This window comes from Epinephelus fuscoguttatus, linkage group LG13, assembly GCF_011397635.1.
Source record: "Epinephelus fuscoguttatus linkage group LG13, E.fuscoguttatus.final_Chr_v1".
Taxonomy (NCBI): Eukaryota; Metazoa; Chordata; class Actinopteri; order Perciformes; family Serranidae; genus Epinephelus; species Epinephelus fuscoguttatus.
The window spans coordinates 26,323,687-26,341,571 of record NC_064764.1 but is presented as its reverse complement, the minus strand read 5'-3'; the positions used below and the strand labels follow the sequence as shown (position 1 = coordinate 26,341,571).

General features: G+C 41.6%; 1 protein-coding gene across 1 annotated transcript in view; it reads left to right on the top strand.

Moving 5' to 3' along the window:
* col4a1 (collagen, type IV, alpha 1) overlaps positions 1 to 17,885 on the top strand; it is a 52,825-nt gene that overhangs the window by 11,603 nt on the left and 23,337 nt on the right. Inside the window, exons 2-7 of the mRNA XM_049594737.1 lie at positions 13,214 to 13,267; positions 16,797 to 16,886; positions 17,053 to 17,097; positions 17,220 to 17,264; positions 17,517 to 17,579; positions 17,661 to 17,714. Coding sequence (XP_049450694.1) covers positions 13,214 to 13,267; positions 16,797 to 16,886; positions 17,053 to 17,097; positions 17,220 to 17,264; positions 17,517 to 17,579; positions 17,661 to 17,714 — 351 coding nt within the window. The remainder of the gene's footprint in view (positions 1 to 13,213; positions 13,268 to 16,796; positions 16,887 to 17,052; positions 17,098 to 17,219; positions 17,265 to 17,516; positions 17,580 to 17,660; positions 17,715 to 17,885) is intronic.

The window sequence follows — 17,885 nt, the reverse complement described above, 5'->3', positions numbered from 1 at the left end:
TTGTAGAGGAATGTCTTTTTTTTATTGTGTGAAACAATAACCACACAGACCAGGGATGTGTGGGCACATGAACAGAGCCCTGCACACAAACCAGAGTCAATCTCTCCCACTGGCTGAGGCAACACAACTGTCAAAAGATAAATCTCACAGTCAGCTCGCCAGATTTCTGACTTCTCACACTTCTACGAGAGAAACAGGGCACCTCCTGCGTTTGAGTCCTAAAAAGTTTCTTTTATACTCAACAAAGAGGCGGCTAAAGGGCAAAACTGCAATCAGCTGTTCTTGGGTGGAGCACTCGAGTCTTGTGTGTTTGTGCAGTAGTTGGAGCCGGAAAGTCCCCTCTTAGGCCGAAAGATTAGTAGCAGTCGTGCTTAATTTGTTAACAAGGTAACATTTCATTCACAAGCACGTAGAGTCTGAGACAGTGAGGAAGAGCGGAGTTATCAAGATGACCCTTATACTGAAAGCTTTGTTTGAATGTCTAAATCCCCTCTAATGGTCTCGCCTGAGGTTACAGGTCAACAGGATGAGCCTGTGAGGGTCATTTGTTACTGGTCAAGATGGGATGCAGATGGACTGGCTGATTAAGGAAGGTCAGAGGCCTTTGTAATCAAAGGCAGGATTACTGTGTAGGATCTAAGAAGCATCAACATGCTGTGGAATTTGCCTAAATGCAGTTGAGTGAAAGGGCGCCAGTTGTGTTTGATCACTAACTAAAGCAGTGTAATGAAATATAATGATATTGTTTCATTGAGTTAGTGGACTTTTAGGGGCTCTTTGGCTTCAGTCTAATCTAAACATCAGGATCATGATTTTCACACGTCTTGTTTTCCTCAACATGTACATTGAGTGATCAGCAGAGAACAGTTTTCTGGAGTCCCTTCCACCAGCTGGAGCTCTCCCACCAGCTCTTGAAGATCAGCCAATTCCAGGGTTTTCATATTACCATATACACATGCAGTATGAGCGCACACAGATGAACACACACAACACTGTACTGACCAGCAAGGCCTGAGAAAATGTCTAAAACAATTTTCCCATTTGTTGAGTTAATTTTGCATGTGAGACTTCCTGGTTGGACTGTTGACACGGCTGGTTCTGCTGAGGAGGAGTGTGGAGTGTTCTTGCCTCATTTTGCGTGTCTGCTGACATGCCCAAAAAGTTCTCCAGTCCCAGAGGGTGAGTTTGTTTGCAGGTCAGTCCACAGTTGGCCAAAGAATAATAGTCGACTCGTGCTAAAGCAATCAATCAATCCTTTATTTGTCATATGTAATTATACAAGGTATGACTTCAGTGAAACGCAATCATGTCAGCTCCTCCAAGTTGCGCGTTGCAATTCAGTCCTTTTTTGCCTCCTTTGACACCGCAGGCTGCTGTAGGTGGAACTGCAGTTAAACACAGACCTGCATGGCGTGGATAAGTGTGTGATATACTTGATGTTTTTTTGGTAGGGGTGTAGTTTTCTTAACTTTTAGACCCCACCACATACAGCTGCTCTGGTCTCCTGGCCCCAAATTTGATGACAGGCAACATTAACCTGGTCACGCTTGGTCATGCATGAGCAGACCGGCGACTGACTGGTGTGTTTGTTCATTAACTTTTCTGTGTATGTGTGCATATGTTTGTTCCCATATGTGTCATTTGGCGTCAGCATTTGCTCAGTCATTTGATGCATTTACTTACAACAACAGCTTCTCCCAGGGGATAAAGATTTGATCTCACAAACATTGCTAAGCTTCATGGTAGTCACTGTTATTTTTGTGTTTACATCCATTGCATGTGTGTGTTTCTGCATGTGCATTTTGGTGAATTGGGCCTGTGTGTGTGTGTGTGTGTGTGTGTGTGTGTGTGTGTGTGTGTGTGTGAGCAGTTCTCTACAGATGCATCTGCTTTTAGTTACAGAAGCCCTGAATTATTTCTGTGGTGTAAATGAAAACCTGCTGCCTGCAGCCAGAACAGGACATGTTTTACATCAAGTTGGTCTCAGCAAATGAACGCAACAGGACTCCTTAAATAACGGAAACCGAAAACACAGCCCTGTTTTATGGCAGAATGCACATATAATATGTCTCTAGGTATACAACTTTTGGCCTCTGGTTTCTATGGGGTATTGGCCTTTAACCACAGTGTGTGTGTTTATCATTTTTAATGATAAACAAGATAAGGTCTTATCTCATTTAGACATTTTTAGCAGTCAAGTGGCACATTTCTTAAAGAAAGAGTTTGACATTTTGGGAAATATGCTTATTCACTTTCTTTCTGAGAGTTAGATGAGAAGATCCATACCACTCTCGTGTCTGTATGCTAAATATGAAGCTACTAACAGCAGCCAGCTAGCTTAGCTTTGGACAAACACTGGAAGTAAGGGGAAACTGCTAGCTACCTTTAGATGCTACCATGCTAGCGGTTTCCCCTTGTTTTCAGTGTTTGTGCTAAGCTAAGCTAAGCTAACAGGTAGCTTCATACAGTGCCATGCTGGTGTTCTGATAGGCCAAAATTATTAAACCCCATTTGTTGGAAAAATGTCCCATTGGAATGAAAGCCCATTTCTCCGACAGACTATTATCCCGAAAACACACACCCATTGCTCTGCCGTCCTGTTTCTCCAAATATACACACACCTTGCAGTTAGTTTCAGTTCTCCAGAGGTGTTTGAACCACCATTTTCGTTTGTTTTTATCGACCCTTCATCGCTTTTCCTAGCGGCATTTGAGCCACCAAACCCGGGTGTTTTTCACCGACCTGTCCCTGATCCTCCAGCCGCATTTGTGCCACCAAACGTGAGTGTTTTAGGCCAAAACATGATCTTTATCTAAACATAACCAAGTGGTTTTTGTACCCAAACCGTACTACAAATTCACCACAGCACTGTTGACAAATGTGACAAATCTGTGGTTTAATTAGAGAAACGTACAGCGCAAACATATTTTTCTGGAAGTTGGGTTGTCTAATTACAGGGAGTGTGTATTTTCAGAGAAACGGGACTTTGGAGCAGTGGTCGTTGTAATGTTCTTATTCTACTATGAATAAGACAGCAGGATGGAACTACATGCTAGCTAAGCTGTTTATTTTAACTTGCATTGTGCTCTCAAAACATTCTGGTATGAGGTCTCGTTAATGTTATACTGCCACCTAATGGTCACAATTTTGTTAGCACCTATCCTTGCAGGCGTTTGTTTTTAGGCTAACATGCTGTCAGAGAAATAGGCAGTCATACTCTTCATACTCAGCCTACAGACTGAGAGTGGTATCAATCCCCTTAGAACTTTTGGCAAGAAAGAGATTTTGCAAAATATCTAACTATTTCTACAAGTACATCCAACAAATTTAATATTGTGCCTATATTTTAATGTTTGTTTCAGTAGAATGTACAGCTCATGACCTTAAATATGGTAAGTATTCTTTTCAAGTTCATGCAACAAAAAGCTACGTCATTTGCTAATCTGGTTTCTTACAGTTTGATTTAAGGCTGAATATCTCCTGTAATTCCCTCTTACGTTAAATGGTGCTTTCATACCTACATTTTAGGCACTGAAGACAGGAGAATCTGAAATATGCTCAGAGAATCAAGCACAGAGCACTTAACATGAATAATGGTTTCACTTAACTTAATACCTATCTTGGCATTTAAAAAAAAAAATCAGTTTCACATCGTACCACTCCAGTTTGTGCATGTGCAGCTCACACACACACTCACGCTGTTTACAGAACAAGTTGCACCAGGAGACTTGTCTTCCAAGTATGGCAGTCAGACAGAAAATTCCCCTCCTCCACTTCTATTCTCTCATCTCAGCCTCTCAGTACCAGAGAAGGCCAGGAATGTCAGAGCAGCACAGTTCAACCCAGCACAGTCTGAAATAACTTATCTATCCTCCTCCACTCATCTTTTATTATTCTAGTTTTTTCTGTTTATCTCACTCTGTCTCTCCTGTCTCAGTGTGTGTAGCACAGGGTTCTTGTGGGAACATTGTAGTTGTGGTCAGGAGCACCTGTGATCTTGTTGACCGTGAAGAAAAAAACACAAATAAAAACCTCAAACCACAAAAAGCTGGAATGAGTAAACAGTGCTGAGATGCTGATGTCATAGTTTTTATTACACCAGAATCAGCTGAGTCACATCAGCCGTACAGCTAATCTGTTTTCTAGTCTGTGCACATGTGTCTATATATGTTGCTGCTTTTTTACAGCAGTCTGCTCCATAACTGTCTCATTTAGTGTTGCTTAATGAGCCCTGCTGCCAAGTGAGATTCCTCTGACGTTTATGAAGTAAAACTATCCTGATTGTCTCCATATGGAAGCCATGATCTGCGGTTTAACGCCATGAGCACGTCTTTACGGGGTGACTTACACAGGTTAAACATCTTAGCCTGACTACGCCACTGTGGTAAAGGGACATTGGAGCTTGTAAAAGTCATTGCAACACAGAAAGAGAAAAATATGCTGTGTAACTCTACTGTAATGTCAGTGGGACTAACTGAGTCCACAGTAGAGCCCAGATGTTTATGTGAAAGTTGATGGATATGTTCATTTTAACAGCGTTGCACAACATTTTGCGGGACTCAAAGTCTCACTGGATGTCATTAAGAGTAATTGGATAAGCCAACTTGAATTCAACCCAAACAGCCAAACTCCCAAAACATACAACAACAAAATGTAAACATAAAACTAAGTGATGCAACATTATGGCTAACTTGTGTACTTCTTGTCACATGGACAGGCTGGTTGAGAAGCCATGTGACAGTTCAGGGAGACAGTTTAATTTTCCTGCTTTACACCGAGGCAAAACAACTGAGTCAGAGGGACAGTCTAGACCTCACAGGTATTTGGAGCTTTTGCTGTTACTAACCCATGTGAGAAATCCATGCAGCAAAATACCCATTAGGTGCTCTTTAGATACCTTTAAGGCAGATGTTCTTTGACTGACATTATGATTGCACTGGTGGTTGCATGAAACCCTGAATTCCTGAAAGTTAAAATAATACTTCACCCTCCAAATGAATATTTGTATATCAGTTACTCAGCCTGTGTTGTGTTGAATTTGTGAAGAAAGAAAGTTTTTCCTGCATACCTCTACGGTGAGTGAAGAATCCAAAAACATTAAAGAATTCTTGTTGAATTGAAGTCATAGGGGTCCAGATTTAGCAACAGCAAAACTATATCAAAATAATTGTTTTACAAGCTGTCACTCACTCGTGCAGTACAATCGAAGTCTGTTTATCCAGTCCTGTGCTCAGTACTTCCTAAATACATGTGGTTTTGCTAAATCTTAGTATTTAAAACAAAAATGAAAGTGGAAGTTGTCTGTGCTCTCTTTAAAGCCAGACTCCACTGGCAAAAACAATAATTTCACATGGTCGAACATCGTGCTTCTGGTCTAGTGCGTCCTCGAACAGTTATTTTTTGTGTGTTATTGTGTAACTTTGGTGTTTTAAAGGACTAGTTCAGATTCACCAAAGTCACACAATTACACAAACAAACTAACTGATGAGGCAGCAGTAGACCAGCAGCTCCAGCTTTCAGCAAAGTACAATTACCGTTAATGTCAATGGAGTCTGACTTTGAAGAGAGCTTAGATAAGTTTCACTCTTAGTTTAGCTTTAAATACTAAGGTTTAAGCAAAGATGCATGTTTGGGAAGTACTGAGCATATGAATGGATAATAAAGACTTGGATTATTCTGCAGGAGTGGTGTGAGAGTTTGTAATCAGATGTTTTAATAAAGCTTTGAAACTCTATGACTTTAATTTGTCAAGAATTTGTAGGAGACATGCGAGAAATGCAAAATTTTCTTTCCAAACTGTGAGAACTTCCGGCAGCTGATATACAAAGGGTCATTTACGGGATGAAGTCTTCCTTTAATGCTGCATTTTTTTGTCAGTTGGGGGTAGAGCTTGCTATGTTCACTAGTTTGGTGCCGGGCGGGCGTGCGGCTTATAGTGGGTTTATCTGAGCATTCTTTTTTCAGCACCAACACTCTCACTCTCTTGGAGATCACACTGGACTCTTGGTAAGCTCCCAGCATACTCCACCAGAACTGTTTAGGTGCATGGATGTGTGAGAAAAGCATGTAAGCTTAATGAAACTCCAGAATACAAAGTAAAAATGGTTCAGCTGAGTTATTTGTTTCCCCCCTCAGTGAAACCCATATCAGTGTGGAAGGAAGGCTCCTCTCGCAGTGGAGGAGATAAACTTAGAGAGAATTCTCCAGTCAAATCGTTTTATCTGGCTGCATAGATTTTCACTTTACTGGGTTCAGGAAAACTTGTGTTTCGTAGCAAAAACAAAAGCCTTCCGCAGCTCTTGTTTCTTGATAAGAGCAACCATGACACTGGCTTACTCTGGCCCTGTCTGCTTCAGAACTTTACATTAGGTCATAATGCACAAAGTGGCTATTGGTTGCGGCCTTAGCTTTTTTTCCTGGTTGCCATGCATGTCTGTGTGATTAGAGGTTTCTTTTATGTATCTTAGGAATTCCTTTAATCCAATTCATACCATAATTGTAGTGCCTTGACTAAATGTCACGGTGCTTGTCTGATGACCATTAAGGTTATCTAAATGTCAGCCTTTTATTAGTGTTTCATTTGTTTGTGCGTGTTATGTGTAAAGAAGGAGAGGGGATGTGAAAGGACATATCCTCCCACGCAGCCCCCACAGGAGACTCTGGGGGTTTGTGAGATGCTCCAGCGGTGGTGGGAGGTTATTGCAGCAATGTGCTGGGAATGTGATGTCGTTTTTAGGAAAGGTCTGTAGATGACATTGACCAGATGTTTGTCTGATCTTCAGTCTCTCTTAACATGGTAGGAACGATGCATCCAACTGGTGCAAATATACAGTCAATGTGGAACAATCTGGTGATGGGAATGTCTCTGCCCCCATGTGGTTATAATCAGTACTGATGCAGGACTGTTCATGAAACCTGTGTACAAAAGTCACACAGAAGGTTAATATTTATGAGTGTATTGTGATTGTGTCGCAGACAGATGAACATTTAAGGAAACATTTTAGCGCCTTTGCCATGTTTGGAGATTGGCTGCAATGAGTGAGCGGTGGATTTGCCCACTTTGGCAAGAAGAATAGAGGCGGTGAGTCATGCTGTCGCAGTAAGCTGAAGGACAAAGTGAATGACTGCAACCCTGTGCCCTGCAGGCTGTAAAGAGAGTAACTGTAAGTTTGGGGAAATCCAGTTCCCTTTTCCATCCATTGTTTATCCTTTGTAAAGAAGCTTCAAGTTTGTATGGCTGGATGTTTCATGGGAACCATGAGATCAGGAACACAGTCAGATGCTGTGTGGTAAAGACATGGTGGTGTATTGATTGGTACTGAAACTGATTATAAGTAATGGGAGCCAAGAAATCAAGCAGTCGAAGAGGTTAGAGTGGTGATACAAGTCCAGTCTTGACCTTGGAAACAGTAGTTGACCCAACAATTTCAATTCAAGGTCCATGTTCTAGAGTTTTTGATTGTATCACACAATCTTCCCCAGCAGGTGGATTTTTGCCCAGATGATGATTTTGTTGAATTGTAAATACCTATTCAGTTCCTTCTGCTAATGGACGATTGTGTGATACAATCAAAACCTCTAGAACAGTGGTTCCCAACTGGTCCAGCCATGGGGTCCAGATCTCTCCAGTCAGTAGGTCAAGATCCACACAGTTTGATATATGCAGCATCATACTTGCGTTTGAACATGTTGTCAAGCCAGTTTTCTGTCTCTGTCAAGTAGCTGCCTATTAGTTACTCACTCTACAGCAAGAAACTGCACTTCAAATGTGCCAGAAATCCACTGTACTTCAAAATAAAGTATGTTTTTTTGACAAACTTGACATCTTTGGTCCATTCAGAATGGACCAGTGACCCACCAAGTGGGAACCACTGCTCTAGAAAAGCTAACAAACTGACCTTGTCAATTGTTATTTCCATGGCCAAAATTTCCACATTTTGAATCACGTTTGTGCTTGGAAAAAATGGCAAATTGAAGACCTTCAATTCCATGACAACTAGGCAAACTCCATCTGCTAAAGAAGATTGTGTGATAGGAATGAAAGCTTCAGGGGCATGTCAAATCTGAAGATGATGTGCACCATTTTTCGATGGTTTGTGGGGTGAATGACGTTTCTTCGAAAGGGTGGGAAATGTGCAACAGTCTTGAAAGTATGTTTTCTATCATTGGGTGGATGTGTCAGAGATATAATCCATGAGTAGCTACAGGTATATAAACACTGCCATTTTTAAAATCAGGGTGATCAATGTCCTACCATTTCAGTTTAGATAAACCCTCTGCCTCATTTTGTCAGGGCTACACATGCCCCAGAACAGCTACTACAGAAAGTTAACCTTGCAGTGAGTTTGTTTTGTATGTCCTTTTCTTCTCTCCAGTAAGGTGATGTCAACCACTACACTATGTTGAAATTTGGGAAACTTCAGTAGAGACTTACAATGCTCAATCCATACCACCTTTTCTGTAACAGGCTGTGCTTGTCTCGACCACGGTGCTGCTGCTCTTCCTATGTTTCTTTCTAGGATCCAGTTATGCAACAGCTCTATACACTCACCCTCAGTTTACGTTAAGAGTGTTTGTGTTAATGTTGGGATCTCTGGACCGGCCTCCCTCGCTGGCCGAGGCCCATGATCTCAAAAGTAAACATTACTCATCACTTCCTCTCCTGGGCTCATCTTAGTGCTGGACCTAATGACGTCAGACATATCAGGCAAGTGTTTTTGGAGCCTTTTGGTTGGAATGAGGCTTATACTCAGGTAACCTCCCAGCCCTCTGACACATAGCTCCAAGCACTGAGATACATTGATCTACAGCACGAAGGCCTGTGAACGCGCCTCTGTGTACCACGCCACAAATCTCTGCAGCAACACTCACCCCATCCTCCTCTTCTGCTGGAATTTTCTGCTTCTATTTCAGAGTGTGTCAAAGCAAACCTTCAGGCCTGTGTTTCCCAGCCAGCTCCAGCCTCGGCAAACAATCACAAACACACTGTCACATACGTACAATTACGATAAGGCACTGTTTTGCGCAGCAACCAGGAAACATAAACACTCTGCCAGCACACGTCATATTGATTTTTCACAATGTGGAGACATCCTGAGGCCTGCCATCCAGACTCAGGAATGACATAAACACTTGTCCAGAGACACGTGAGGCAGAGCTTGGCTGGATCTGATACAGTTTCTCCAGAGCTCAGTGACTCACCAGCCACTGTATATTCACTGTGGACATTAACACTCATCACCGCAGAATCTCAGGCTTCTGCTCAGTCTGTTTGCTCTGTGAAAGATCAAGCTGTTTGGGGAGAGTCACATCATCTTCATCTCCTCGTTTTCCCACAAGCTGATGCTCCGGCTCACACGTGCACACCATGTACCGTGCTGTATCACAATGTAAAAATACTCCATTACAGGTAATGATAGAGCATTTAAATATTATTTGAGTAAAATAGAGACGTTTATATATATATGTGTGTGTGTATGTATGTATATGTATGTATGTATATATATAAATAAATGTAATAATTCTTGGTTAGTGGCAGCAAACAGCAGCGATGCATCAATATGTATCAATAAATAAGTACTTTTGTCAACACTGATACCTATGCTCCTGTGTTTTACAAATTCAAAATTGACATAATGCTACCTTACTGCAAGACACTGACAGGGATCCTTTAATACAGGGTAACATAAGGCTTAAACTTAGGCATATTCATGTCTTATTTATATTTATGCATAAGATTGTGTAGTCGAGTAAGGTTTTGGTAACACCAGCGTACCATAAATAGCACTGTATGCAAGGTTTTACAGTAAAAGCTCACCTCCGCCTTCACATGAGTGCATTTACTGTGAAGCCCATGCAGGAAGCAATGAGTATAAATAGCATCTTCATGACTTAAGATTAGCTCTCCGCAGCAAATGAACAAAGTAGAACAGAAAACTGTATTTGATGCGGGTCGGTCAGTTTTAGGGTCATGTATGTAGTCGAGAAAACTGGAAAATATCCTTTGCACATGTAATGAAATTCAAGTAGCATAAAATTGAAGGACTCATATAGCATATTTTACAGTACTTGGATAAATGCACTTGATGTTCCACCACTGTCAGTCATTTCTTTTCATCTCAGGCTTGTGTGTAAACTGGTAAGGCTATCATCCACCATGATGTTGGCATTTATAAATGGTATTCATGGTATTTATGCTAGATAATCAGACCTCTCATCCTCTGATGCACCCGCAGATCTGTATGATAAGATCCTCCTAAGATCCTTTTTTTCCCCCTGCAAATCCTCAGATGCCAAATCTGACACACATCCACTCTGTGGCTGCAAGACTCATTAGCAAAATGCTCTTTTTGTGCAGATGTCAGTTGGATCTTTGTACCATTGCTCCCATCTGGTGTTTGGGTTTCTGGCAGTGCATAACGGACATAGAAGCAAAACAAACAGGGGAAATCAGAGCAACACTGCTTTGATCTACCTGCAGATTACTGGGAGTGTTTGGAGATCCAGCAGTAGACATCACAGGGTGGCGGCTTTTCATCCCACACGGGCGCACAGAGCGTCTTCATCATCGTGCATGTCGGATTGAGGCTTGGGTCATGCCCTCCAACAGGGAGGAATGTCTGCTCAGCTAAGAGGATGGAGAAAACTGCAGACAGAGAAAAGAGAAGCAGAGACAGAGAGCAACAGGTGACTGGGGGAAAACTGCTGAACCACGAGCAGCTGTGATGTACTTGAGCGGTGCTGACAATATCCAAGTTCCCTCATTGCATTAGCATGCCTGAACTCCCCTGGTGAATTATCTAGAAAAGTATAAAGAATCATGTTAATCCAGCACCAGGAGCTCTTATTGCTGCGTGCCAACAGGTTTGTCATAATAAAACACACGTGTGCTTCATTCTGAGATTTTCCTTTTCCTCTATTTGTCCTGTGACACTAATCAAATCTGAAGCAGGTGTTCCTGGAGTTTTCTTTAAGTGGCATAACAGACATTAAGGAACCAGAGGTGGAGAGGTGAGATGGAGTGAGTTCGAGGTGTCTGAGAGAGCAGGAATGGGAAATGTAGCCAGCCACACATGTGTTATATACTGCAAACAGAGGAGAACAAGTGCACTTGGACAGGATGGGGGCAATCATGGCTGAAGGTCCTGAGAGGGAGGTCTGTTTCCTTGTGGTTTCCCATGGTTTTAGAGCCACATATTGATTCAGTTATCGAGTGCGTTGAAGAGGATTGGAAGTAATAAGGAAGACAGGGAATATGTATCAGACATGGACAGGATATTGAGTTATAGAAAATGTGGAATTAAGAGTGACGTAGATAAGATGTCAGGTTTCAGAAGTTGGGAACAGACTGTGATGAACGGTGATGGTGCCATTTATTTGCTGTGTGTGTGTGTGTTTGTGTGTGTGTGTGTGTGAGAACAAGAGGCAGACAGAGAGAAATATTTGTGGGTAGTGTAGCTGTGCTCCTTCTGCCCAAGCCTACACAGCCTGTCCAAAGCCTTGACAGGCTTTTGGCTTGAAGCCTTGCACGTGAGTCTAGCAACAGCTGGATGATGGAGGGAAAAGAAGGAGAGGAGCGATGGAAGACAGAGCCAAGGCAGTGCAGGCCAGTTCCCAGGCTCCATCCTCTGGAGACCCCAGAGAAGAGGAAGCGGGGTGGGGTTGTGGGGGGGGGGGCTGAAAGGGCTGAGACCAGCTGCATTGATGTTCTGCCTGCATGTAGTTTCACGAAACTGATCAGTGAAGCTCAATGTGGCTTTAAAGTAACCTGATTATGGGGGGGGATCCTATATATTAGATATTATTAAATTGTATGTGACATTTAGAGCATTAATATCACAGCACACTTATAATGTTGTAATGGCATTCTGAGCTGAGAATGAATGCATGCTTGTATGCCACTGGCTAGAGCACCACCACCACTTTGCACCTTGTCATATGTTGGTTACTGCTGATGTTGGGATGGCATTGTTGCTTAGGTGTAGCACCTACCCTTTGGTTCGCCTCTGGCTAACAGCTCCATTTAGCTCCACCGGTTCAGCCACATCCATCTCGAGAACGTTGTCCACACAACTCATACATTCTGAATTTTGCACAAAGCCCCTTTAACACTAGATTGAATGACTAAGTGTAAGTGCACTTGACTCTGCAGATCTTTTTAGTTCTGCAGAGCATTTTAGCATCTTTTATCGCACTGTTTTGGTTTTACAGTTGGCAGCTAGCTGTTTTGGTTCACTCTTAGTGCTTAGCAGCTGTTTTCTGCAAAGAGGTCTAAAAACCAACTGTACAGAGGAAGCTGAACATCGTATCCTCATACATTAGTTTGTATTATATATCTCATAAAAACACACATACATTGGTTTGTATGATATATTACACATTAGTGCCTCATGAGTTATGTTACGTACTCAAAGTAAATTGAAGTTAGTAAGTTTTAGATAAAGAAACATTGTGATAATGTACTTTAAAACAACTCAAAGTTCCCTTGATTTCACATGGGTCCAAATTTTAGTCTCCTGGGGGAAAGTCCTGTGTTTGTTGACCCATCCACCACCATAACCCCACCTTACACGGACTTTAGGTTCTTTATTCTACTTCCTTATTTACTCTCGTGAGCATATTGGTCACAGGATTGCAGCCTTCGTGATGGTGTGGGTTCTACTCCGAATGTGGTGTGTTACTTTTTGTTCATATACGTATATAAAGCGAATGAAAACAGGCTGAGCTAAAGGACAGATGAATATCAGATTTAGATTCACCAGGTGGGGAGAAGCATAACAGCTTGTTTCCGCTACCCCCAAGCGGCCAAAAAATCTATCATATTCAAGATTCAACTGAGGACATGCTACTTTGTTTATGAAATTACAGTTTTGATTTATAAATGCTCATCTGTGAGATGGAACAACAGGCTTGCATGTAAACATTGCAAAAGTTTGTCTGGCCGCTCACTGCGGTGATTTACAGTTTCAGTGGGACATCTAGGACACTGGCATGTTGTAAAAGAATGAACACTATACACATCTGATGGATGACATGAACTGACCCTCAGCAGATGTCTGTTGATATTGTCCAACTGGCAAACAGTGTCTTCATTTTTGCTCTGCTCCTCGTGTTTATTTTCCTTTTTTTGTCAAGCACAAACCCATGTTCTTTTTACATGTTTTGTTCTTCCAATCAATGCACCATTAATTTTTATGTTTCTTTTTCTCCTCAGGGCTGCGGGACATCGTGTGGAAAATGTGACTGCAGCGGTGTGAAAGGAGCAAAGGTAAGAATTTCACTTTATATCAGGCTGTCATGTTAGTTTTCAGTTAATGCAAAGTGCTTTTTAAGTTCATAGCAGACCGACGCAGACGTGACACTGCATCTTATGTTCTGGGGTCAGCTCAGTGGGACATACTGGAGCTGCCTGGGCCTGGGTGGAAAAACAATGGATGGGGCTCAGTCACGGAGCATAGACCAGCAGAGGAACAAAGATCAGTTTGAATTAGAGCATGTCCGGACACACAGCTGGGCTGAAGGCCTTATTCCCATCAGGCGGAGCGAGGCTCTCAGATGCAGATGTAGATGTGGGGACACCAGTCATGAACTGGCCATGAGCCTTTGAGCTGTCAGCACTAGCATGAGTGTTAATCACTGACCTGAAACATGAAAAGCTGGTTTTCACTGACATGGGCAAAGGTAGTTTTCCTGTTACTACATTTTTTTTTCTCTAAAGATACTAGACAGTTGTTCTTTTTTATTGCAGTTAAAGATGATAATATTGTGTATTATTCTTACTGTAACAATTCACTATAAAATACTATAACCAGTAATAAATGCATTCTTCTATGAAGTATTGCATTTGTAGCCAAAGCCTCATATATCTTATTCAGTCAGACTTTTACGAGATAAGTACCAGGAAAAAGCACATATTTCAGACACAAAAAAATGTTACCTTATTGACAGTGAATTATGGCAGACGTTTGTAGACTTTAAAGGTCCAGCGTGTAGGATTTAGGGGTATATATTGGCATAAGTGCAATATAAGAAGTATGTTTTCTTTAGTGTTTAATCACCTGAAAATAAGAATTGTAGTGATTTTGTCACCTTAGAATGAGTCGCTTATATCTACATAGGGAGCAGGTCTTCGTCCATGGAGCCCGCCATATTGTACTGCATGTTTCCACAGTAGGCAGGAACGAGCAAACCAAATACTGACTCTACGTAGATAGGGCCATTCCCATTTTTGCCTCGGTTACAATAGTTAGCAGCCCCTCTCTTATGAACAGCATTGGAGAAAAACAGATTTTTAATATAATTTGCCTCCTTGTAAAAACCTCCTGTCTGGGACCAGTTGCACAAAGCACCTTAAGTTTTCTCCTTAAGTATGACACTTAATGTTTAATTTCTCCGTAGTGGTACAGCATTCCTTGAAAGGTTTCCTTAGTTAGGGAAAAACATTAACTCATTTGTTGCGTTGAAAGAGATTTTACAGCAGTAAAAGTTACCATGGAGACTGTTTGTTTGCTTGGACTCAGGCTTGTTATGCCTGTTATCGTCCCACAAAGTTACCTTATAGTTAGTGAAAAAATGGCAGAAGAAAAGAAGACAAGGAGAAAAAGATTATACTTCTGGGGGAGTGCAATCATAGAAAGCACAAACTACAAAGTAAATTTGATCCCCAAATACCAGCAAACAAAAAAAACGATTGTAATTCATTCATATCCAAAGTGTAAAATCAAAAGCGTATTTTTTGGGTTCTCCTGGTTGCAGAACACTCTTCTCAGATTGTATTAGTTTTTTTCCTTTATCACCATAAACTCGGTCATGTTTTAGTTAAGACAGAGTCAGAGGTACCTTAAGTTGTTTTTTTTGTTTTTTACCTTGCTTTGGTTGCTAAGGTCTTTTGTGCAACAGTTCAGGGATTTCTTAAGGGTAAGACAAAGACAAGGAGAAAAGCATAAATACTTAAGTGACTCAAAACTCAAGGATGTTTTGTGCAACTGATTTTACTTTGAAGAAACCCTAACCAGGACTTGAAAGAATATCTTAACTTAAGATATTTCGTGTAACTGGCCCCTGGATCTTAAAGGTATCAGAGAAAAGATGTGGACACATATTAGCAGGTGCGGGGCTAGTGGCCAGTTTTCAACAAGCCAAACAGCAGTGGATAAACACTGATTTTTAAGGTGAACCTGCTTTTTTCAGTGGTTTTACTGGTTTTAATCACTTGATCTATTTGTTTTGGAGAGGAAGCGACCTCTGCAGATGATTGGACTCCTGGTAAAAACCTCCTGGACAATGAACACTAAAGGAATCATGACCGGGAGTCCATGTCCACAGTCTTTGGTTTAACTGGTCACATCCAGTAGACACGTGAAACCTGTAACGAGGGTTCACAACACTGCTTTGTTTTTCTTTGTCACTACCAAAGAAAGTCGGGAACTGCTGCATTAGTTCATTTATTTTTCACTGCAACCCCTGCTGTTTGAGAGTACATGCGTATTATTGGCTCAGTTATATCAGACGACTGCAGGGTGTTATCTGTCCTCTTAGTGCAACAGTCTGGCCTTTTATGGCTCATTCTTACAGCAACAGTAGCCAAACATTCAGCTCCCCCCCGACAACAACAGATGTACTGACTGTGTTCGATGGAGCCCGGCCAATCCGCTGTGGATTCAAAGCACTTCTGTGTTTTGAAACAGCCTTCCCTAAAATCTCATGTGATCCTTGTTTCCAATGATATCACTTCCTTACGATGTATAACAAGAGTTGCCATAGTAACGCTATTGATAATTCCCATAGTTTAAAAAGCTGTGTTTCTACTGACTGATGGGAGTCAGATGTGTTGTGGTCAGGGAATGGTAATTGATCCAAACAGTTTCAACATGTTACACATCACTCTTTCATGTTTGGCAGCTCAGAGAGGACTGTGAAGCTTACTGGAGCATGGCTCTCCTTCATAAAGCAATGCTGCCATCTAGTGGTAGATAGTGGAAACAACATGCAGTCTGTTTTGGGTCACTGCAGAGGAGGATTTGTTGTTACCAGTATTAATATTGTGCATGCAGCATTATGTGCAATATTCTATGTTTCTTATTTATCAAGTAAAATGCAATTGAAGGTCCAATATGTAGGATTAAGGGGCATCTATCGGCAGAAATGGTATAAAATATAAATAAATATGATTTCATTGGTATATTATCAGCAGCAGCAGGTCCTCTTCCAAAAAGCCCCCTGTGTTGCACTGCCATGTTTCTACACTAGCCCAAACTGGACAAACCAAACACTGGGTCTAGAGAGGGCCCTTTAGGTTTTTTTTTTTTTCTTACATTACCTGAAGGCCACCATCACTGGTTTGGAATGGGAGGGGTGAGAAAAGGGGTACTGAGTTGGTTGCAATCTGTAATCTCACCACTAGATGCCACTAAATCCCATACACTGGCTCTTTAAGTAAATAGAAATGTGTTTATGATTGGCTGTTTTGGCACTGGATGGACCCACATGTACCACATGTATACTTTTTTAATGACAGTTTAGCAGTGGTGTAAAATGATCCCAACCTGATAGGAATGGGTGAAATACACATGTTTAAATGCATTTAATGCCCTGAAAAGTATCTCAATCTGTGCTACAATCCATTTGAATCCATTATACATGTCAACCACAACAACAGACACACTTTCAGCATCTAGTAGTCAGTCTTAGACATTGAGTAAGTATTGAATGGCATTGTGACCTATTACATTTGCTTTGGGTGTGAAAAATATTTATTTTATCTTTGTATCATTAACATGACTGTCTGTGCTTCAAAGGGTGAGCGTGGATTTCCTGGTCTACAAGGTAATATGGGATTTCCAGGGATGCAGGGACCTGAAGGGCCTCCAGGACCTATTGGCCCCACGGTCAGTACACACACATACACACAATAAAGTTCATAACCACAGAAAACCTAACCTGACCTAATCTTTGTCCTGCAGTCTACACATGTGACATTGTGAGCAGATGATATAGCCATAAAAACACATTCCTCTCCGTTATGATAATCCTGATGTTTTTGGATTCTCTCAGGGAGCAGTCGGTGAACCTGGGGCTCCTGGAATAAAAGGAGTGCGGGTAAGTAACCATCACAAATATGACATACAATAGTCTATTGTATGATTATGAGAAGGAAAATGATTGCTTATGTTGTGGTGTTGTCATGAGACAGTAACACTGACATTGTTGTGATCTTGCAGGGTCCTCCTGGTCTGCCAGGTTTCCCAGGAAACCCAGGCCTACCAGTAAGTTCCTTTGATCTGCCTCACATCCTGCAACAATCCAGTAAATTCACCCCGTCACAATAAGAATGTGTCTAACGTGCAATCACACTCTTAAAAGTAATATCCTCTAAATAACAAGGCTTTAGATTGTGTTGTTACTTCTCAGGCTGCATTTTATTTTTGGAGTTTAAGACAGAGTGGTCAGGAAGCAGCAGAGACTTTGTCCTCGTGTAAATTGTCTCAGATTGTCTATTTGTGCATTCCTCCTCTTAGGGCATCAATGGAAACGACGGCCCACAAGGTTTGCCAGGCATCCCAGGGTGCAATGGGACTAAAGTAAGCCACGTCTAAAACGTTCTACTGTGTTTCGAAGCAGATTTGTTTGTGCCTTCTGACTGTGTTGTGTGTGTGTTTCAGGGAGACAGAGGAAGGGACGGCACTCCTGGTTTTCCTGGTCTTCAAGGACCTCCTGTAAGAACTGTGACTCTCATGATAATCAAATACCACCCCACTGACCAACACATAACTCTTTTCTTTTTGGAAATGGCCCAGTTGGCTTGGAGCAGCTCTCCTCAGCTCATATAGAACCATATATCTAGAGTTAAAACATCATAACCCTACACTGATACATGCCATATCAAT